General features: G+C 39.1%; 1 protein-coding gene and 1 long non-coding RNA gene across 10 annotated transcripts in view; one reads left to right on the plus strand and one right to left on the minus strand.

The window, feature by feature from the left end:
• Window positions 1–22367, plus strand: part of LOC107746909 (catenin delta-2-like) — a 94810-nt gene extending 72443 nt beyond the window's left edge. For 4 of the 9 annotated variants that reach the window (XM_016561247.1, XM_016561250.1, XM_016561254.1 and 1 more), the window contains 12 exons: window positions 5041–5224; window positions 9167–9284; window positions 11038–11223; window positions 12691–12885; window positions 13414–13564; window positions 14397–14542; window positions 15196–15272; window positions 16405–16489; window positions 17581–17707; window positions 19637–19768; window positions 20060–20136; window positions 21366–22367. In XM_016561247.1, coding sequence (XP_016416733.1) covers window positions 5041–5224; window positions 9167–9284; window positions 11038–11223; window positions 12691–12885; window positions 13414–13564; window positions 14397–14542; window positions 15196–15272; window positions 16405–16489; window positions 17581–17707; window positions 19637–19768; window positions 20060–20136; window positions 21366–21611 — 1724 coding nt within the window. In that variant the 3' untranslated portion in view covers window positions 21612–22367. Of the gene's footprint in view, window positions 1–5040; window positions 5225–9166; window positions 9285–11037; window positions 11224–12690; window positions 12886–13413; window positions 13565–14396; window positions 14620–15180; window positions 15273–16404; window positions 16490–17580; window positions 17708–19636; window positions 19769–20059; window positions 20137–21365 lie in introns of all 9 variants that reach the window. The other 5 variants (XM_016561245.1, XM_016561249.1, XM_016561248.1 and 2 more) reach the window with 4 other exon arrangements.
• LOC107746910 (uncharacterized) lies at window positions 8143–21223 on the minus strand. Its single transcript, XR_001640743.1, has 3 exons — window positions 21212–21223; window positions 20845–20919; window positions 8143–8153 (listed from the first exon to the last, which is right to left on the minus strand). It is a non-coding gene; the product is annotated as an uncharacterized LOC107746910 (long non-coding RNA).
• Window positions 22368–23897: the final 1530 nt, after the last annotated feature.

A 23897-nucleotide genomic window follows, 5' to 3' on the forward strand; every position in this document is an offset into this window, starting at 1 on the left:
CCCTGCTTCCTCAGGTAATCAAACGGGTCAGGGAGACAAAATGCTCAGTTCTCTTGGTGGCCCCACTCCTGAGTAACCAGGCTTGATTCCCCGAGTTAGTGCAGCTCTCAATAGCAGCCCCGATACCACTGAGACGAGATTTCTCTCGCAGGTGAAAGGCATGATTTGGCATCCCCGGCCAGAGCTGTGGAGCCTTCATGTATGGAGCCTCGACGGGAGCCTACGCAGCTCCCAGCGAGAGTGAATGATACCATTTTAGAGGCTAGAGCACCGTCTACAAGACGCCCTTAAGTGGTCAGTCTTTCGTGACTGGTGTACTGCATAAAGCCTGGACCCAGTATCTTGTGACGTGTCCCACGTGCTATCCTTTCCACAAGAGTTGCTGGACAACGGGCGCGCCCCTTCCACACTCAAAATTTACGTGGCAGCTATCGCAGCGAATCATTCCCTCAAAGCTGGCCATTCGATCGGCAAAAACGATCTGATCGTTAAGTTCTTGAAGGGTGCCTGGAGATTAAATCCTCCTCGTCCTTAGACTGTACCGATCTGGGACTTGTTAATAGTCTTTGGGGCCCTACGGGGTCCTCCCTTTGAGCCGAACTATGCCCTTTGTCGCTGAAAACCACTCTGCTACTGGCACTAGCATCGGTCAAGCAAGTGGGTGACTTAAAAGCACTGTCAATCAGTGCTTCCTGTCTGGAGTTTGGACCCAGAGACTGTAAAGTCGTCCTCAAGCCTAGACATGGATACGTTCCGAAGGTGCTTTCAACTCTGTTCAGAGCCCAGGTTATTACCCTTCTGGTACTCCCCGCTGTAGATGGTGAGCAGGGTCCTAATGTTCTCTGCCCTGTCAGGGCCCTGAGAATATATCTTGAACGCTCCAGCCTGTTAAGACATTTGGAGCAGCTTTTCGTTTGCTTTGGAGGCTGCTCTAAGGGGCTGCCGGTTACAAAGCAAAGACTGTCCCGCTGGATAATTGACACTATAGCCTTGGCTTATGCCTCAGAAGGTTTGCAATGCCCCATAGGTGAGAGGGCCCACTCCACTAGAGGGATGGCTTGGTCCAGGGTTTGGTCCAGCGGAATATCTATTGGTGAGATATGTGCGGCCGCCGGCTGGTACGGATTTTTACGGATTAAACTGCTTAAACTGCTTATTTCTCCCTACGGTGGAAATAGCTATGTCCAAAAGTTCTCAGCTATGCTCGGGACTCAGTTGGCTCATGTTCTCTAGGGGCCCTTAACTTAAGTGCTCCAGAACTGGGCTCGCAGAGTGGCTTAGTCTGCTTCTGCTCATAGCCCGGCGTGATTGGATTCGTTCCCCATACACAACGTGAAGTGAACGTTCAAAAGGGAACGTTCCGGTTACTGACATAACCTCGGTTCCCTGAGATAAGGGAATGAGCTATGTGTCACTTGCCATGCTATAAGCTGCACGCGAATCGATGACTGTCGCTTTAGTTGAATGATTCTGATGAAATGGCGCTGCGAGCCGACTTATATACACGTCGGATCCACCCTTTCTGGCGGGCTAAAGCGCCATTGGTTTGTGCAGCTACACAAACGTGAACAAATCAGGCTTCAGTAACAGAGTAAACAGGAGTTTACCCCATACACAACGCTCATTCCCTTATCTCAGGGAACCAAGGTTACGTCAGTAACCCCGGAGCGTTTTCTGCTCACAGATCTGTATATATAGATTTGAAGTGTATTATATTACATTTTATTATATTATATTATATATTGTTTATATTATAGATCAGTGTTTTAAATAGTCACGCTCCCAAAGTCACAACTTGGTGCATTATTTAGAATTCAAAGTTTCCCACTTGTAAATATGACTTTGCTTGGTCATTCATATGCTCACACCTTGTAATTACGATATTTCCACTTGAAGGGCACAATATTTCACTTATAGTATGTAGTTATATGGAAAGGGATGTTGGACCAGTGAGATTTCACAGTAGAAATGAACAAAAAAAATGTGAACCAACCATGTCGCGGCTGATTAGGACGCAGTATCTGCCCCACCTCTTTGAATGTGCTGTATCTTTATTTCACTTCTCACCACCTTTTTTGCAAGTTCAGCATACAAATACATTGTATGTGACCTTTCTGTCACTATCTCTGGCTTCTATATAATTGGGCACAATTTGTTAATCAGCTCTTCTAGAATCATCAGCTTGTTACTGTAGACCCCACTACCCATTAAATGATTTGTTAATGATCTCCTAATTGGTTAGGGCTATAATAATTAAGGATAATACCAGTGCTTGGCGTAGCCTCTTTAGGGACTTGTGTATAATGAGTCTTGACGCTTTGACAAAAGACAAAGGCTCTTCTCAATCCCCTATAGAAATATTTCTGGTACTGAGACGGTTCCTGAGAGATGTAAAAAAAATTGGGTGGCAATTTGCTTTTTGAGGCATTTCATAAATGTCAGATGCTGAATTGTTGGGATACACTCCAATAGGATGCTGCAGCTCCCTTGTGTTTCAGCCTAGTGAGCAATGTAAATGTCCATCAATTGAAAAATCACCATCCTTTTGAATCCAGAGCTCGGAGAAACATCGAAAATGTTTCAAATTGAATATAGTGAAGCTGAGTGGCATGTGCTTATTACAGCTCCATGTCTCTGTGCTTGTACTCACTTTAGCTGCAACATTTGGAAAGAGGCGAGAAGCCATTTATGGTTTTTCAAAGACAATTAAAATGTAAATTAGAGAGTGGTTCAAATTAGGAGACAAATGGCGCTTTTCCACTGCATGGTACGGCACGGTACGGCTCGGTACGGTTCACTTTTTGGGGGTTTTCCACTGGGTACAGTACCTGGTACCTGGTACTTTTTTTAATACCACCTCGGTTGGGGTTCCAAGTGAACCGTACCGTTACCAAAACGTGACGTGTAAACTCTGCTGATCACGGATTGGCCGGAGAGAATCGTCACTCCTCTCGTCAGTCCATAACAAACCCTCCTCATGCAACATCTCCGCACACCCCAGTCGCCGGCCGATTGCTGAAGCCAGACACAAGCCTGTTTTGCCTGCTGGGGCCTGAATTTGAGCTCAGAACTCTTCGTTCTGCAGGTGGTTGCATAAAAACAGGAAGTCTTTGATGTTTAACAAACAAGATTGGATAGGATAAGATAAGATTAAATTGGCTGGAGTACAGAGCTGTACACCCTGCTAGCAGCACAGAGGAAGGACCTACAAAAGTGCTCCCTTGTACACTGCAGTGAATCCATGAAATTAAATGTAATGAAAAATGTTAGCGATATATATATGCTGCTTGGCTATGCATTGCCAATTTTGAATGGCTGTCAATGGTGAAAGATGCTTTTTAGAACCAGATGGTGTAGTTATAGCATCTACCAGTAGAGACTAACAGGGCAATGCTAACCAGCCAAACCTAGAGCCCTTGGATTTAGCACATCATCTCATTAGTAAGGTCCTCCATGACCTAAATGGCAGTGAGACATCCAAAAAATAGCCCCCAGGAGCTGAATTGAGAAACATTTGTAAGGAAGATGTTTCTTGCCATTACTGACTCGTAAAAAGACGATTATAGTGTCCCATATGAGCGTTGTGGGTGATGCCACACGGCAAACTCGCATCAGTGGAGGGTACCAACAATGACAGGCAAGCATCCATAGACTGTTTTCCAATTTGAATACTTCTACTGTGTAATAAAAGTATGTACTTCACTGTTAATGCAAAAGTATATACTTTTGAATACGTAGCAACAACATTAGATGCATTTAGACTATTCAGATGCACTATCATCACCTTTTTATACTGTTGAGTACCATTTAATACGGTTTGAGCTTGCTTGTGTGTGCTAGCATCTAGATAAATTTGTTAGTACTGTGGCAGCTTCGAACTTGTTTTTCTTGACATTTCTGTAACTGAAAAAAAAACATTACGGAAAAAACTCCTCTTTTGGACAAAAAATTAAGTATGTATGTGCTCTGCCATTTGGGATACTATTTTTAGGATTTTGGTTTCACTGGTCTAAATTTTGTGCACTATTTTGGGAAGCTGTTTGTTATAACACAGGAGTGAACATTTTAGAACAAACATACACTACCAAAAATTTAGGGTCAGTTTTTTATGTTTTTGAAAGTCTCTTGTTTGATCAAAATACAGTAAGAAATGTAATATTATTAAATAATATCACATGATCCTTCAGAAATTTTTCTAATATGCTGATTTGGTGCTCAAGAAACATTTCTTATTATAATCAATATTGAAAACAACTGTTCTGCATAATATTTTTGTGGATGTTATGGTGTGTGTGTGTGTGTGTATTTCTTTTTTTTTCAGAAGTTCAAAAGAGCAGCAATTATTTAAAATGTTACATATTTATAATTGTGTAACATTATAAAAGTCGTATTTTTTTTGATAAATTTAATCCATTATTGCTGAATGAAAAAATAATTTATAAAAAAACGTATCTTACTTTTGACATACTATTGTAATCATACTACCGTATAATATGGGGTGCACCATACTGTTTAGGACTGTAAGTCTGTGATATTTAACAAACAAGATAAAATGCAATTAGCTGGGACAGAGCTTTATACTCTGCTAGCAGCAGGGAGGAGGAACATGCAAAAGCGCTCCCTTGTTCACTGAATCAGAGCTGTAGGGGTCTCATGAAAGAGATGACATATTTATAACATACTACTTTTAATAGCATGCAAAATGAGCCACAGTTCAACTGCATGCTACTTTCTAGCAGTTCACAGTTCATTTTTGATTGTGATGTGGCTTGGATCACACCCTCAAACGTTCATACTAAGAGCTGATGAGAACACACTAGTGAAACTTTTGAAAGTGTTTCATTTGAGGGCTCTTGACCAAGACCTCATGCAATATTCAAAAGCATTTTTGTAGCCTGCTGTAATCAGTGTTTTTAATTATATATTTTTCTGCACAACAAAAACTCAAGGTGAAGGAAAATTGTAGTCTATAAATACAGTGTGTGTATTCTTCACTGGATCAGACATTTTTTGGTTCATAGATGATGTTCTTGTGTACAGGTGTGCTGTGGAACTTGTCCTCGTGCGATGCTCTGAAGATGCCCATAATTCAGGATGCTCTGGCAGTGCTGACCAACACAGTCATTATTCCTCACTCGGGCTGGGACACCTCGCCCCACCAGGACGACCGCAAGCTGCACCTGCATTCCTCACAGGTGCTCCGCAATGCTACCGGGTGCCTCAGGTACAGTTCCTAATTAATGTCAATCCAAGTTTTAATTCAACATCTATTGTCTTTCATTGTTCATTCATATTTATGTACAGGCAAAGCATCACTTTGAAGGACCTGTTGTTGCTCTTAAGAGGCTTAATCTTCACCTAGAAACAATTCATTGTTTTATTAGGTGATTATTCAAGTAAGAATTATGCAAATATTATGTTAATGCCTGAGAGTTTCCATCTTTCAAAGCGACATGATATGATGAATTTGTGTGCCTTCAGAAATGTCACCGTATATTGGGGTCTCAGCAGGCAAAAGTACGCCGCTGGATAATGGCTCTCTGCTTCTGTGTGTCAACCAAACACATTTATGAATTAGCTTTGAGGCTTTTCCAGGAGCCCTTCACTGATAGCTTAAGTTAATTGATTTAAATATAGATTCAGTTGCATTTGATGAATTTGGCTGGTCTAAGACTCTGTGCATAAAACCATTTTGTGATGGAGCTCGTTCTGCCACTTTAGTAGGATTATATTCTGCACAGTATTGGTGGGATTCAACAACAGGATTCTGTAGCTCTGGAATAGTGTTAGGCACTGTGATTGTGGACCTGGTGGCATGCCAAAGCCTTCCCCTTGCAAAAATCTCCTTTGGACTCCAAAGCAATTATGTTGCCTGTTACTTTAGCTACTCCATTCATTATAATATATTAAATAAATTAATACTAGGGCAAGGATGCATTAAACTGATGTCTTTACTGAAAGTGACAGTAAAGACATTTATATTGTTACAAAAGTTTTCCATTTTAAATAAATGCTGTTCTTTTGAAATTAATATTCATCAAAGAATCCTAAACAAAGAAAAACATGTATTTTGAAAAAATATTAAAGCAGCACAATTGTTTTGAACATTGATAATAATTAGAAATGTTTATTGAGCATCAAATCAACGTTAGAATGCTTTCTGAAGGATCATGTGACACTGAAGACTGAAGAAATGGCTGCTGAAAAAAATCAGCTTTCCCATCCCATTATTAAATTACATTTCAAAATATACTTAAATAGAAAAGTTATTTTAAATTGTAATAATAATATTTCAGAATAGTACTGTTTTACTGTAATTTTATATCAAATAAATGCAGCCTTTGTGATTTTTATGTTATAATATTTTTAATATATTTCAATATATTTTGTCCTAAAATTTGTCTAAAACATAAAAATGTTGAATAATAACTTTTATGTATTGCAGATCTAAACATTTTCATTTGCTTGTGGTTAGCAAGCTAAGAGTATTGCTCGATAGCTTATCTTAAAGGGGTCATCAGATGCCCATTTTCCACAAGTTGATATGATTCTTTAAGGTCTTAATGAAAAGTCTATAACATACTAAAATTTCTAAATGGTAGTGTAAAACAACACCCTTTTTACCCTGTCAAAATCAGCTCTGTTTTCAGCCAGCCATTTTAGTCCATGTTCCTTTAAATGCTAATGAGCTCTGCTCACCCTGCCCCTCTCTTCCGTGGGGTGATGAGCCGTTCTCATGAGACTGTTTACTTCAGCGGCTCAGATGTCGGGAGTAAATGACAACTGCTATGTTCATTATTACATCCAACAACAGAACACCTCAATTGCTTAGGAGCCATTCTTGTCTACTCCTGCTCCGGCGTCGAAACAATGGAGGACTGATGACAGCTCACGTCAATCAACAATCGTGGGAGGGCCTGGGTCTGTGTGACATCACACAGACAGGCATCTGAGAATGGCTTGATACGAGAAAGGCGAAATTATTTAACGAGATTTTTAAAAAATCACGGTGGATATTTATCATTATAGGGTGGTTGTGTACACACACTGCCAACACACATTTCAGTTCAAACAACTTGTAAAAGTGCATGTCGCATTCGATGACCCCTTTAAAGGGGTCATGTGATGTTGCTAAAATGAACATTATTTTGTGTATTTGGTGTAATGAAATGTGTTTATGCGGTTTAAAGTTCAAAAAACACATTATTTTCCACATACTGTACATTATTGTTTCTCCTCTATGCCCCGCCTTTCTGAAACGCGTCGATTTTTACAAAGCTCATCGGTCTGAAAAGCGAGGTGTGCTGTGATTGGCCAGCTATCCAATGCGTTGTGATTGGCCGAATACCTCAAGCGTGAGACGCAAATGTTACGCCCCTCACATACTGTTGATGCCGTGTCCTGGCCGGAGCGACGAGACAAAAACATTAAAACCCATTATAAACGAGGCATTTGTTGCATCCAGTGGGGACATAATTACGGATTATAATGACTTATACTGTCTTTTCACGCGTTGCGTTGCATTGCGCCGCGTAAACATAAAACCCTGTCTGCATTTGTGATCAGAGAAATGACAAACAACAAGTGCTAACGTTAATCCACACTGCCCAAAACTCGCGTTTGAATCATCAGTGGCAAATCCTTTAAATGAAGAGAATAAAAGTTACGCCTTCTTTCTTTGCGTGAACATTTGGGCGGCGTTATGCAAATCTTCCCACATCGTGACGTAGACATGTGGGGGCGTGTTAGAATGAGCTGTTTTAGGTAGGCGTGGTTGACTCTTAACTTTTATAAAGAATATCTCTTTGGATTTGAGACTTTTGTCTTTGCAACTTTACAGATCTTCTTTATGCACCAAGAGCTTGTAACACTTCAAAGAGAAAGGAAAAATTGAAATCGCATCATATGACCCCTTTAATGCTAAACGGTTAACTTGCACATATTATACACAACAAAATTGCCTTTTGATTAACTAAAACAAATATGGCCGTAACGTGACCGACTTTTTGATGAAGCATTAAAACAGCTACCCTTTAGAGTCCAATGGTTTGAATGAAGTTGGATTTGGCACGACACAGGCATGGAAAAACCTTTGGCATAGTGTCAAATGTTTATGTATCTGGGTTGTCCACTATGTGCTGTCTAAAAAGCCTCTCTAATACATTTGACTGCTGTATGTTGTGGCTTTGTCATTTTTATCTATGTGATGAATGTTGATGCATCATGCATAAGTTATGATCGCATTATTTACACATGTTCAGGCCTTTTCATCGTAATGCTTTGATATTGTTAATTTTAATATCATATTTTCCAGTTTCTAGTTTTTGCTAGATGGAAAGGTGTATTTTGGAGCTATTACAAGCTCACTCAAAACATCAAAAAATCTGCAGGTACTTTCGGAGCTCAGAAACTTTTTGCTGTAAAACTCATTTTTATGTTAACAGCACTTTACATTTATAGCACATACTACATGCATATACCATCCTCTCTCCCCCTGCGCATCGGCTTTCAGGTTTGAAGCAGCAGGATTGTAGAAAGTGCTGAGTCACTCTTGGATGGCTGGACTAAGCTCCCTACGCCCAGCGTGATAATTAATCCTCTTCATGGATGGCTGAGGAACTAGAAGTCTGATTGAATATTTAATGGTTGGACACAGTTGCCACACCACCTGCAGCTGCCTGAGACACACAGATCTCTTAGAAGCTTCTTGGAGAGTGCGCGAGAGAGAGACGACAGGATGTGGTCTTTGATTTCTCACAGGCACCTTCAAATAAGGCTCTGCTCAGATCAGACTTCCCGATTCAGGTCTCCCGAGTCTCCAACTCTTGGGATGCTAAGCTTGTTGCTTTGAGGCATGTTGCTGATGATTCATAAAGCTGCTGTTTGGAATTTTTCTACGTTAAAAACTTTCTCGTGTTGCAGAGTTGACTTCTTGAAAAGTATAAAAACTCCGCTGTCCAAACATTGCTCTGTTTGAAAAGAACTTGGGGGAAAAGTGAGTTACTACTCATTTCCATGAAAAGCTTATTGATGTTGAAGACCATCTGCCCTTTGGTTGGTTGAGTATTGATTTAGAAGCTCAGAACTGGCTAAATGTAATCAATCGAGTCAATAATACAACATGCGTGACATTGTGTGAATGTGTGTGTGAATGTGTTCTCTACAGGAATGTGAGCTCAGCCGGAGAAGAGGCCCGCCGCAGGATGAGAGAGTGTGAGGGACTGACTGATGCGCTGCTCTATGTCATCCAGACAGCCCTGGGCACCAGTGAGATCGACAGCAAGGTTTGACCTTCCCTCCTCTGCCTTTCTACCAAAGTATATGCATTCAGCGGAGCGCCTCCGAGAATTCTAGCAGGTTTAGTTGTGCAGTTTTTACTCCCCAACCATTTGGAGCACTTCTCCACTGTTAAATGTTAGATGAAATTGAAGACACAATGCAAAATGGGCAAAAAACCCAGTCTAGACAAGCTTAGTCTCAGACGCACGCCCACCGACCACCCACAGTCCGTTCGCTCACAGTCTGATGAATATTGCACATAACACTAAAAATCACTCATGATCTTGTGTGCATTGTTAGCCAACTATGGACACAAGTTACCAACATAGTTCAGTGATTCAGTGTTTCAGTGTTTCCCAAAACCATAGTTCCAATAAACATTTGTACACAACATCATATAGTTGTGTGGTTGAAACTACCTGTGGTTAGAAGCAGAGTTTCTTGTTTGCATGGCTTGAATACATCATGCTCTTGAGCAAAACAAGCAAGCTAACAGGCAGTTCCATCTATATCTTTAATTTCATATATATACGAATTTCATTGTACATCTTTTAGTTTGAGAATGAATGTGCTGTTTTTGAAGAGTGCACATGTGAATGTGCTCTGGTACTCCGGAGGAGTATGACATAAGAGGGAACTTGTGATTGAATCCAACATCTGTAAATAAAGCGAAACAATGTAGAGCGAAGGTAGTGAACTAGCCTTCAGATGCTGTGTTTATTTACAGCAATAATCTGACATTAATTCAATATCGAACCGATTAAATAACAGCAAGAAATTATTACTCCAGCACCGGTGCGCCAGCATCATTAACAACTGTTCTATATTATTAAACCAACATGGTTTGAACTATTAAAAAAAATTAACAAACTACAGTTGATTTCTAAACAGTACACATTGATCAGTGGGTATTTCATGCTGATTTATGCTTCACTGGTCAAGCAGGTTTACATGCAGTAATAACTGTTTTCAGCTGAACACAAAATAATATATTTTGAAGAATGTTGGGAGGTATTGACTTCCATAGTCAACTGTGTGGTTACCAGCATTCTTCAAATTATGTTAATTTGTGTTCAACAGAAGAAATCCCTAGCATTTCTCATCTAAATCTAGATAAAACCATCTTGGATGCTTTCAAACTGGTCCAAACCAGCATTTTATTTTATTTTTCCCAGCAGGGGCAATAGACGTTGTATTAGACAGACAGTTTAGGTTTTGTTTTGGCTCCTCTAATTGCTTTACCACCAACAATGTTGTAAAAAACAACAATAGCTGCGGTTGCTTTTAAGCAAGCTTTATGGTAATTACGCTGATAAAGTCATGCAGTGACACACCTCTCTATATTGAGTTTTTGTTTGCTTTTCGAGGGGTCTCTGTTACTGGCATAATACTTTGTGAGAACAAGTTTGAATGAGGGAAAAAAGAGCGTCACACTTTAATCCCTCTGAAAGCATTTACAAGATCAAAGTCGTCCTCTTTGTTTTTCCTGCCTCACTGCTCATCACAATAGGATTAGTTCTCCAGCTCTCCACTGGAGACCGTCCAGAGGACTAATCTAACAAGAGACTATTAAGAGTTCAGAGTACAATAATGCACAGCCTTCCCAAAGAGGACAGATTGTCTCGCAAATACAAAAAGTCATTTTGATACTCCCATTTGAATTCTCCCATTTGCAGGTGTTTCCATGTTTTGCCATTTTTGTAATCTGAAAACTTGTTTTCCCTCCAATCTTTGTGCATCAAATGCGCCCCCTTCTAGACCATCGAGAACTGCGTGTGCATCCTGCGGAACCTGTCGTACAGGTTGGCGGCAGAGACGTCTCAGGGGCAGCAGATGGGATCGGAGGAGCTGGACGGGGTTCTGTGCACCGATGCCAGCGGGAAGGATGTGGAGAGCTCCGGCTGCTGGGGCAAGAAGAAAAAGAAAAAGAAGAGCCACGATCAGGTGGGCCGGGGGTTTTTATCCCTGCAGCTGCTGGCAATTAGCATCACTTAGCGGCATTCACGTGCGGGTCGCCTGCGCCGACACTCGTCCTCCTCCAGTGAATAATTATGTATTTTCCAGGCTGATTTCATTTAGTTTCTGAAAACAGATGAAGATAAGGGCATCGGGAGTGTTTGTTCAGCATTTGCATGGCATGAATAGCGAGGTAAAAGGTGGCATTACTTTGCATTGTAACTTTTAAATAACTAAATTGTCTGTGAGTCATCTGTTCCTTTAACAACGATGCAAATGCACATCTGGTTGTGCGACGGTTGAGTTTGCCCTGTCTATTTAATTACGCTGTATCCTAAACAACCAGTGAGCTTTATCTTCAAATATTTCAGTATGCAGCAAAAAAGTACCATGTTATTTCCAATAAATACTATGAGATTCTTCAAAGTACCTCGGAGTGCCATGTAAATACTACTGTATATGAATAATCATTCCATACTATGGTATGATAATCAGTGCACAAGCCACATTGAGCTGGTATGCTCAAGCAGGCATTATTAGTTCTAGTCTGGCTCGTGACATTGCCCAGTCCTGTTTCCCCCTCTTCTCACCATCATTTCCTGATGGCTCTGTACTGTGCTTATTAATAAAATGGCCAAAAATAAAATAGCATCTGGCACTTTCCATGAATAGGGTACAATTTGGTGTCCCATTACACTTTGGCACAAATCCCATGTTTTTTGTTGTGAAACCCCCTCCATCCTTGTTAAATTGTGATTTTTGGCCTGTCCCATCTCCACTGTATCTAGCAATTGAAGCCATACAACAGTGTCATAATTTTTGCTGATATTTAGTTCATTGTTGTTAAAACCATTTTTTTCCAAAAGAAATTTATTTGGCAAAGATGCGTTAAATTGATCAAAAGTGACAGTTGAGACATTTATAATGTCACAAAAGATTTCCATTTCAAATAACTGCTGTTCTTTTGAACTATTCATCAAAGTCGTTTTAGGCTAAACAACTGTTTTCAACCGTGAAAATGAAATGTTTTTGAGCACCAAATCAGCATATTAGAATGACTTCTGAAGGATCATGTGACACTGAGGACTGAAGTAATGGCTTCTGTAAACTTCTAGAAACACTGTTACCTTTTTTGTGATTCTTTCCCTTCTATATGTTTTGTCCATGCTACTTTGGTGTTTATTTATTGTTTTATTGCTAGAAAAAAAACAGAAATCAGGGTTAAGTATCACATATATTGCTAACAAGGTTGCAAAACCCACATAAAAAATAAATAAAAAATAAACTAAATAAAGGCTGATGGTCTATATTTAATAAAGGTTGAGCACCTGCTTTCTTTGTCTATTCTGTTTTGTTTCAGGCCCTATTTTGTAACCTTGTGGAATGTATCTGTTTATGATTCTTTTTCTTGATAGTAACACTCTGTAATAACACTCGGTCTTTCTCTGCTTTCAGTGGGATGGTGTCGGGCCTTTCCCAGACTCTAGTGACCCTCCGAAGGGACTGCAGATGCTGTGGCACCCATCCATAGTAAAACCATACCTCACTCTACTGTCTGAGTGCTCGAACCCGGACACATTGGAGGGAGCGGCTGGGGCTCTACAGAATCTGGCAGCGGGTAGCTGGAAGGTAGGCCCCACCTTAAAACCTGTGAGTAACCCTGCACCCAAAGAGCCACGAACCGAACAAACTGGCTCTGGCACCCATCACCATTATGACTGACACTAATACACATTCATACCTCAGTTTTGTCTGTCAAGGTCATGGAGTTCTACAAACAGCAAACAGATGTCTAACACAAACTTGGAGAACATAGTGAACTTTATATTGAGAACACAGTCTCTTTCGAATGTACACAACCAGTGTAAGATAGCTGATGGCTTCAAACTCACATCTTCAAATGGATACAATGTAGAGAGCTGAATTCTCACTCAAAGTCTTGAAAGTGTAAACAATGACTCAGATATTCTGTGTCAAATTTTGCAATTTTGCACTTCAAAATCTTCTGTTGTCCTCATTTTCTGCTCAGAAAAGTGAAACAACAACAGTGCAATGAACTAAATTCACATTTAATGCAATGTTGACACCAAAATTTCATTCCAGTGCCCCTGTTTCTGTTCAGCTGATGTATTGATAATCATTTTGTGGGACCCTTTTGTCCGTTTCCTGTGCCTGTAGTGGTCGGTGTACATCCGTGCGGCGGTTCGGAAAGAGAAAGGACTGCCCATTCTGGTGGAGTTGCTGAGAATAGACAATGACCGGGTGGTTTGCGCCGTGGCCACAGCTCTCCGAAACATGGCCCTTGATGTCAGAAACAAGGAGCTCATAGGTAGGTTTGGGACACGGAAGTGTGTTTGCCTCAAGCTAACATTTTCTCTTTGACTCCAGCAGAGCCGAATGCCGCAGAGGTACGTGTACCTTTAAATTACTTGTATGGCAGAGGCCTTTCAAGATCTATTTCCTTTTGTGTGTGAGCGTGTGTATTTGTGATGTGTGTATCAGCGAGGGCATCTGTGTAGCATTTCTAGTCAGGTATTGCAGTGAGGCGAGGTGCCATTGTTTGAAAGGCTGCTCACGACACTAACAGACTATTGATCTTTTTAATAGTTTGTGTATTCTGATGCGCCCCCTTGTCTCCCTGGCAACCGCTCGCACTCTTTCAGTCTGGTCTTGGCCTTGCGTGAGTTCGAAGGCGTGTGAATTTCTTTTGGAATATAGAGCAAAAGGAACGGCATAAAACTGTACAAATGTCGAGACGGCAGTCTATCTCATTTCAGATAGAGCTGTTCAAATGTCCTTTATTATTTAAGGAAATCAGCGATGAAGCGGGCAAAGCTGCAAGTGCTCATGGGAACCTTTCTTTCATGTAACTTCAATGCATTCCGGTTGAAAGCAGTTTTGTAGCACGGGTCGTTGCAGAGAGAATTAGCTCCCTGGTGGGAATGGGATTTTTGCGGTCACGTTAAGTGTAATAGAGCTGCTGGGTAGTGATGTGGGTGTATCGGACGCTTTGGCACTTTCAGTTGCGGCCTTGAGGTTCAATTCATTTAAAGAGCTCTGCATGCCGACGGTACAAATCCGAATCCAAAATCTCTGAAAAGGTTGTCACGCCTCCTCTCTTGACTTTTCTTTTTCGTTCATCTCATTCACGCAACCCATAGGCAAGTATGCCATGAGGGATCTGGTCCATCGTCTACCGGGTGGCAACAATAACAACAGTACTAGCACCGGCGGCGCCAGCAAGAGCATGTCCGATGACACCATCACGGCGATCTGCTGCGCTCTGCATGAAGTCATCACCAAGAACATGGAGAACACCAAGGCTCTTCGTGACGCCGGCGGCATTGAGAAACTCATCGGCATTGCCCGCAGCAAAGGAGACAAGTTAGTATCATAGTATTCTGTAACATGATCACAACCAATTAGAGTGTGTAGACAAAACCCCATTTTACTCTATGTCCCGTAGAATTTGGCATATTTAAATGGAAAGGAAATTAGTTTGTAAAGGAAGAGGACATGCTGGACCTTCCATTTATTACATCTCCTATTCTGTATTATGAAAAAGGAAAAACTACTTAAGCAATTCACTTTTAGCAGTTGTATTGCAAGTCCGTTTTTAGAAAGCAAGACGGTGTGGAAAAACCGCATTTACATTAAAGAAGTCAAATCTCCTCTCAGGAGATATTAGGATGGATGGAAGTCCAGTAGCTCTATTACTGGGAGCTATTGTACTGGATTAGTTACCTCTGAAAGTGCATTACAAGATAATGGTTATTTTTAGTTTTTTATGGTTGACACACTACTACAAAATGGAAAGTAAAGTCATTTATAATGTTACAGAAGATTTCTTTTGAACTGTCTGTTCATCAAAGAATCCTGAAAACATGTAATATGGTTTCCACAGAAATATTAGAATGATTTCTGACACTGAAGACTGGAGTAATGGTCATCACCAAGAACATGGAGAACACCAAGGCTCTTCGTGACGCCGGCGGCATTGAGAAACTCATCGGCATTGCCCGCAGCAAAGGAGACAAGTTAGTATCATAGTATTCTGTAACATGATCACAACCAATTAGAGTGTGTAGACAAAACCCCATTTTACTCTATGTCCCGTAGAATTCGGCATATTTAAATGGAAAGGAAATTAGTTTGTAAAGGAAGAGGACATGCTGGACCTTCCATTCATTACATCTCCTATTCTGTATTATGAAAAAGGAAAAACTACTTAAGCAATTCACTTTTAGCAGTTGTATTGCAAGTCCGTTTTTAGAAAGCAAGACGGTGTGGAAAAACCGCATTTACATTAAAGAAGTCAAATCTCCTCTCAGGAGATATTAGGATGGATGGAAGTCCAGTAGCTCTATTACTGGGAGCTATTGTACTGGATTAGTTACCTCTGAAAGTGCATTACAAGATAATGGTTATTTTTAGTTTTTTATGGTTGACACACTACTACAAAATGGAAAGTAAAGTCATTTATAATGTTACAGAAGATTTCTTTTGAACTGTCTGTTCATCAAAGAATCCTGAAAACATGTAATATGGTTTCCACAGAAATATTAGAATGATTTCTGACACTGAAGACTGGAGTAATGGCTACTGAAGATTCAGCTTTGCCACCACAGGAATAAATGACAAAATATATTAAAATAGAAAACAGTTATTTTAAATTATAGTAATACTTCACAATATTACAGTTTACTGTATTTTTGATCAAATAAATGCAGCCATGGTGAAGCTTAAAAGACAGAAACATTTTGGAACTTTTGAATGGTAGAGTAGTATAAAACTCATTGCCACAGCATTTACTGTAGATGTTATAGTATTTATGGTTCCCGTTAGAGCTTGTTTTCTATGTTAGAATTTATCACCATTAGAGAAATCTATGAACAAATTGAGCTGAACTAAAATTCATTTTTACTGAGCTATTTATTGTCCACATCTACCAGCACTTTGTTTATATAGCTGAGAAAGTACTTTCTATAAAGTTTCTGTATTATACCACAGGGTTTTATTTAGTTTGCACTCTTTGCAAAAAATATGAAGCAATCCATTATATTAGCAGCCCAGAAATGGATTAGAAACTGAAAATTCACTCATATTGCTTATATTATTGCAGATAGGGCTATGCATTGTATTCATTTCATCTTCTATGTTTCCCTACAGACACACACCGAAGGTGGTGAAGGCGGCATCTCAAGTCCTCAACAGCATGTGGCAGTACAGAGATTTGCGAAGCCTCTATAAAAAGGTAATAAATTCAGAAGACCTCCTTTTGAACTGTCTGTTCATCAAAGAATCCTGAAAACATGTAATATGGTTTCCACAGAAATATTAGAATGATTTCTGACACTGAAGACTGGAGTAATGGAGCTACTGAAGATTCAGCTTTGCCACCACAGGAATAAATGACAAAATATATTAAAATAGAAAACAGTTATTTAAAATTATAGTAATACTTCACAATATTACAGTTTACTGTATTTTTGATCAAATAAATGCAGCCATGGTGAAGCTTAAAAGACAGAAACATTTTGGAACTTTTGAATGGTAGAGTAGTATAAAACTCATTGCCACAGCATTTACTGTAGATGTTATAGTATTTATGGTTCCCGTTAGAGCTTGTTTTCTATGTTAGAATTTATCACCATTAGAGAAATCTATGAACAAATTGAGCTGAACTAAAATTCATTTTTACTGAGCTATTTATTGTCCACATCTACCAGCACTTTGTTTATATAGCTGAGAAAGTACTTTCTATAAAGTTTCTGTATTATACCACAGGGTTTTATTTAGTTTGCACTCTTTGCAAAAAATATGAAGCAATCCATTATATTAGCAGCCCAGAAATGGATTAGAAACTGAAAATTCACTCATATTGCTTATATTATTGCAGATAGGGCTATGCATTGTATTCATTTCATCTTCTATGTTTCCCTACAGACACACACCGAAGGTGGTGAAGGCGGCATCTCAAGTCCTCAACAGCATGTGGCAGTACAGAGATTTGCGAAGCCTCTATAAAAAGGTAATAAATTCAGAAGACCTCGCTGTTCTCACATCTATTACATTTGCACCTATATACTTTTAAATGGGCATCAATGCAGTTAGAGGCTTTTTGCTGCCAAGTGGTGCAGCTACAGCATCTACCAGCAGGTGCTAACTGGCCATTCTGACCCTTTGGTTTATCTGATCCAAGTTTTTTAAAGGAATTCAGTTTCAAATGCATGAAAATCTGTTTTGTTTTCTTTCTGTGCCTGTCATATACTTGTAACCAAAAGGTTTTAATGAGTGAAGTTTCAGGATGAACAGATTATCATGCTCCTCTTATTTTTATGGCAGGACGGCTATTCTCAGTATCACTTCGTTGGCTCTTCATCTACAATTGAGAGAGACAGACAACGACCGTATTCCTCCTCTCGCACTCCATCTATCTCTCCTGTGCGGACCTCGCCCAATAATCGATCAGGTGAGAGTCGCTCCACTTTCCTCCATTTTGACAACAAGCGATATCACTGATATAATTTGCACTCGATCATCAACATCTTTATCTCCTTGTCAGGAGTGGATTAGAGGAATAAAAAAGCACTTGAAATGATCAAAACTACTTGTTTTCAAAATCAAGTAGTCAGAAATTTGTCAGAGAGTGCATTAATTAAAGCATCTAAAACAAGTTGACCTCATTTATCAACTAGCTGGTTGTTGGAGAATTTGTCAACTTGTCGATCATAATGACTAATCCCAAAATAGTACATTAATGGGAGATAAAAAAAAGTGTGGCTTATGCTGTTATGTGATCATAGAGGGAACACAGCTGTCAAGATCAGGGTTCATCCTGATATTTGTCCATTTCAAACTGATACAGTACTGTCAGTCAGGGGGCGCCATGCGTATCCTAATTACACAGCGCTACAGAAGAGTCTGTTCTGCTTAATTAACAAGCTTTGTTTAGCAGGCACTGTCTGTTCTCTAGTTGTGTTTCAGATATCAAAGTTTATTTTAGTAAATTCTGCTTTTGAACTCATTTTATGCCTGCATTAATAGTGCTACATCATCTCCAGTCTGTAATAAATCTTTATTCAGAATTCTCATTATGTTTATTCGAATGTAGTCTAGAGGCAACCTGAATATTAAATGCTCGTAATGTCCTCACCTATCATGGGACAAACAAAGAGGGGGCATATTTATTCTACCTGCTGCTTGGGAGAATGTGGTGGGGAACTATCCCAAATGAGAATCTCACACCTTTTAAATTGTGCAATTTGTAATTTCTCAGGGAAATAAAAATTAATACATTTGCAATTAAGATGGCCATCTAGCATAGACCGTATACCAGCCAACAAAGTCAGGCTTAAAAATAGTAAAAACACAGAATCTTTCATTAAGAGCTGATTCATTAACATCGAAATCATTAAATGATGACACGTTAAGTATGTCTTTCTGGTATAATGAAGTGCTTTGTTGTAAAATAATCTTTTCTTGAATTACTGAGGACGTTTATTGGGTGTTTCATCAACTCTGTACACTTCACTTGTATGTCCCAGGGGTTTCATCAACAGATTTCATTTTGCTTTTTGTTATGTGAAGGTCACATTAAAACTCTGTAAACTTTTTTATTATTATATTTTGATACTTTTCAGTAGCCTTCTATGTATAAATGTTATTGTTTTACCCTTGCCCTTGTTCGACTCTGAAACTATGTGAAAATTCATCATGAAATACTAAAAATAATAATAAAATAATACGTTTGTTTTAATTATGATAATCTGAACAAAGTGTGAAATAATTCAAATCCATTTCAGTATTTAATGGGTAAACAATTATTGCAGTTTTACTAAAATTACAACAGTTATGTTATATTTTGAGTTGTCAAATTTCCTCTCCAACAAATTTATATATTTATATAAAACATAATATAATATAATTTTGTTAAACTTTAATGTTTTTCATTTGAATGTGCATGAACTATGCAGTAATCTGTTAATACAATATTTGGTTAATCACATTTATAAAGGTTTTTTTAAGTGTCACCTTGTAGAAATACTTGGATCTCACTTTCTGACAGAAAGCGTATAGACAGCTTTATTTAAACTAACCAAAGCTTTGCCAAACACAAAGCTGACAAGAAAGGTGAAATAAATTATTGCTGAAGGAATGCGTAAGAAGCCCAGACAAAACCAATCAATTACCTGACCAATTCCATTTAGCAATTAGGAGGAGAGCACTAACACAAGAGAATTGCTTCATTACAGTAAATGAGTTTTTTATGTAAAATAAAAGATCCCTTGATGGAATGAGATCTTATTGTGCTTTCAAATGTGTCAAGATACTTTCGCCTAAACAAACAGGCTGTTTTTCCCCTCTCACTCATTATTGGTTGACTTGCTGTGTTTTTTAGCAAGTGCCCCCACCTCCCCTCGAGAAATGATGAGCTTGAAGGAGAGGAAGACAGACTATGAGTCAACTGGAACCAATTCTGGTTACCATGGAAACAAGGGCGAGCACACCTCCAGAAAAGACGCTATGGCAGGTAAGGTTAAAGCTTCCATATATGACTGACAGACAAACCATCAAATAAAGGCAGTGAATTACATGAGAGAGTTGTAATTAGTGAAAGTAACAGTGTAACAGGTTTATTCCACAGAATAGTGTCTGATATTTCCCCTTTGCTTCTGTGTGAAGTCTTTTACCTCAACAAAAGTCATGAACTGTAATTCATATACCTGCACACCTGTTTCATGTCAACATTTTCTGTAGCAATAGAAAAAGTCCTGCCACCTGCCAGTCCTCTGAGAATCTTTATAATTCACTGTCTCTGTAGCCCAAATCTCCAGTGGAACATCTACACTGTTCAGAGGTGCTTACATGTCTCCTGGTGATGACATCAAGCATAACCAGGTGAGCTCACGACATCACACAGAGTTGTAACGTGTATCTTATCTTGACATTTTCATGTGTCAAAAAAGGGGGAAATATTTTATCGTTTATTAAATGTTTTTTTTTAAAGGCAACTGCTATAATTATTATAATATTAATATAATAATACTAAAATAAAATATATCTGTATATCATTATTACATTATTATTATTATATTTTTAAAAACTTATTGTATTTTGATTTGTCAGTTGTTATAAAGAATACGTACCTTTAAGCAGGTTCCTGGGGTATTTAGAAAGATTTCAGTTTTGCAATTTTTGTTTTGCCATTTGTTATACATATAGGTTGCGCACAGTTAAGCAGGTTACTGGGGTATTTGGAAATATTTTGGTTTTGCTTTTCTTTTTGCTTTTTTTCAGATATTTTAATTTAAAATACAAGGTTATCAAGGGTTAAACAAATAAAAAATGACAATTAAAAAACAAATAGTTCCGGTCCTTGATTCTGATTGGTTGAGCCACGTTCTAAGCTGTTGTAAATTACTCTACAAACATACACCTTTGTTTACGTTTGTGTGTTGCTTGGCAACCACTTTGTTGCAACCACAACCGATTCTGAGGAACTACATTGTTTGTCGGAAGAATACTGTTTTTATGAATATCATTACACTTCATTTGCTCTGTTTTATTTTGTGAAACCTTACTACGTATATGGAATAACCATTTTACGCTTTGCGTCGTGCCTATCAACGCTCCTTAGCTGTTATAAATTCACTGTAAACCACGGCTTCTTGGAGCTTATTGCTTTATTAAGCCAATCTCAGTTCCTTTTTACAAAGAAAACTACAATTGTCTGGATGAAACTTGTAGAAGAATATATTTGCTATTTATTAAGTATAATTTTTACACCAAGTAGATGTTATATTAAATTAGTGAATTATATTAATCATAGTATAAAATAATCCAGTATGTTATGAGTTCAAATGAACACATTTCTGGTTTGGTGTGGATGAAGTACATGGATGAGTTTTTTTGATGGCGCTGTGGGGGTACCTAAGCCGAAAAACGTTGGGAAACACTAGTTTAGATGAAGCACCTTTTATATAACATACATTCATTGCCTTTTAACTTTATTACACGGAAAGCACTTGATTTGAATTGTAAATTAGATTCTTAGTTTCTGAACTACCACATAACACATTTATGTCACTTCCCAAAGCAGCCCTTACGCTCTCATTGTTTTTTGTCAGGTCTCGGCTCAAGGCAACCCTCCAGAGGCCTACCCTCCCTTCCAGACTCCCCCAGGAGCCAACTTCGAGGAGCCGTACTACGAGGACCAAGCGCATACACGCCCCCCACCCGCCGCTGACGGCACCATGCACCTGGGACTGAAGTCCACGGGGAACTACGTGGACTTTTATTCGGCATCCCGCCCGTACAGTGAACTCAACTACGAGACGAGCCACTACCCTGCCTCGCCGGACTCCTGGGTGTAGAGGCACAGAGGCAGGCTGGAGGCTGGCCTACGGACACCATTACACAGGGACCAGCCCAGCATGTGCATGAACACTAGTAGACATCTCACACACGTAAACCTTCTGTTCGGTTCACTGCTCGCACCACAGTGGGCTGCCACTCGGCCGATGAGCGAGGTTAGGAAAGTGCTTGAAGAGAGAGGATTTAGGAAGGAAGCTCATGCGTTTTATAGAAAGGACCACTTGAACTTTGGTGTTTTTGCAAAGCGGTGGAGGGAATCGACATGTAAATGAGAAAGTGGAAGATATGTGGCACGGAGATGGGACAGTTACGTGAAGCACAAGAAAATGACATTTGACACAAGCTAAGGAAGTAGTTTTCACACATTTTTGACATTTCTTTATGTTAAACCATGCTTTTTATGGAGTGCTCCGTTACACTCTTAGCCTTTCTATCTTTTTTCGGTTTCTTTTTATTATTTGCTTGTTTTTGTACCTCCTTTTTAACTTCTTAAGTCCGGTGTAAAGTACTTGTTGTATATTACAGATGTAGATACAAGGTGCATTGTGTATATTACGCAGAGACTACTGTGTCCTCCCATGTGGCTCAATATATCATTTTATTTTCCTGTATTTTAAAAGAGAGGAAAATACACTCACTGAACTCCAGCGTCCTGTTCGATGGGTAAGAAATGCAACAGAAAGCATATTCAGAAGTGTCGTTTGCTTTAATGTGTCCCTCCCCCCCATTTTTCTATGCGAGGAAACTACTTTTAACTGAAGACAGAGCATCACTGCCTGGACAGAGTTTACCACCAATATTAAGAACATTTTCAGGCCTATGTCAGTTTTTTTCTCTTTTTTTCCCCAACTGAACTAACATGAAGACTGGTCATTCCACAAACCATTGAGTGATCTGTGCTTAGTTATGTGCCAAACGTGGTAATCCCTGACCCAAGGGGTGCTGTTGAAATTACATTAATGACAAGTCACTGGTTCTGTCAATGCCCGTTTGTAAATGCTTTTTTTAAAAACAATGTGTTTTGACAGCATTCACACTGTAACGAGAAAAGGAGGGACATGGTCTTTGACAGCTACTTCCCCTCCAAAGATGTACAATTAGTTGACGCTGTGTTGTAAAATAGACATTTACAAAATCTGCTTTTTTCTTCCAGAAAATCAGTGGTTCTTAAGCTCATCGTAGACAGATCTGTCAATAGAGTATGGATATATATTATATAAATACTAAATATATATACTTTTTATGTGCAGATGTGGATGTCACCTAACGCAGAAACATTGCAAGGAAAAAATGCTAGTTAAAAAAAAGCATAGGGTTTTGTTCACTTTAATTTCTAATCCAGATGTTGACCTCCTATTGTCATGTTGTTTGCTGTGTAAAACAGGCGAGACCAGGGCTCAGTGAGGGCTGATGTGATGAAGCTTCTAATATTGACTTGAAAAGGTGCTAAAACGATGCTCGAATACCTTTTGGCCTATACTGCTACCTTTTATTAATATGTTTTGAATGTGTTTTATGTCCTTAGTAAAACGGATGCCACTAAAATGAATAGCTTTGAATCCTACACAACCTATGCTCTAGAAGGAGAGCTGTGCGTATAGATGCACCTCTTGATTTCCATTTTTTTTCTCTTAGGTAATTGCATATACCTTATCTCAGGTCATCTTATTGCAGGAGAAGATGGGTGAACATTCCTCTATTGATTGAACGGAGAACAAACAATGACAATACCCTATCATTTTTGTAATTTTCAAACCTTAAGCATCAAGTCTATCAGATTTCAGGAAGGTATGAAGCAGGCCCTGGTCTTCCCTTCATGTCATTTTACACTTAGAGGTAATTGTCAGATGCAAGGATTCAGGGTGATCCCCAAACTCACATATCTTCAGCACCATCGATAGTGAACGTCTGAGAACAAGCAAAATATCTGTGAAAAAGTAGACATATCAGACAACCTGCATTGAAGATGTAAGTAAAACTTTTTTTTCCTGTTGCTAGACAAAGTGTTTGAGAGAATTGTGAACCTTTTTAAAGCCAGGTTGCAACTGCTATATAAACTAATGGAGAATCACAATTTTGTGATTTGTTTTGTCCTGTGTCTTGAGTCATTTCTTCCTTATTGGGGTTTTCTTTGGGATTGGTACACATTTTACTGCCAGATTTGGTTTCAAATATATAAAGGCTATCCACATTATAATCCACACATATTAAAAAAAAAAAAGATGTTAACACTTGAACAGCACTGATGTATTTTGTATCTATTTACTCAACTGCATTTATTGTGT

Source organism: Sinocyclocheilus rhinocerous, unplaced genomic scaffold (genome assembly GCF_001515625.1).
Source record: "Sinocyclocheilus rhinocerous isolate Xijiao unplaced genomic scaffold, SAMN03320098_v1.1 scaffold1581, whole genome shotgun sequence".
NCBI classification, from domain to species: Eukaryota; Metazoa; Chordata; class Actinopteri; order Cypriniformes; family Cyprinidae; genus Sinocyclocheilus; species Sinocyclocheilus rhinocerous.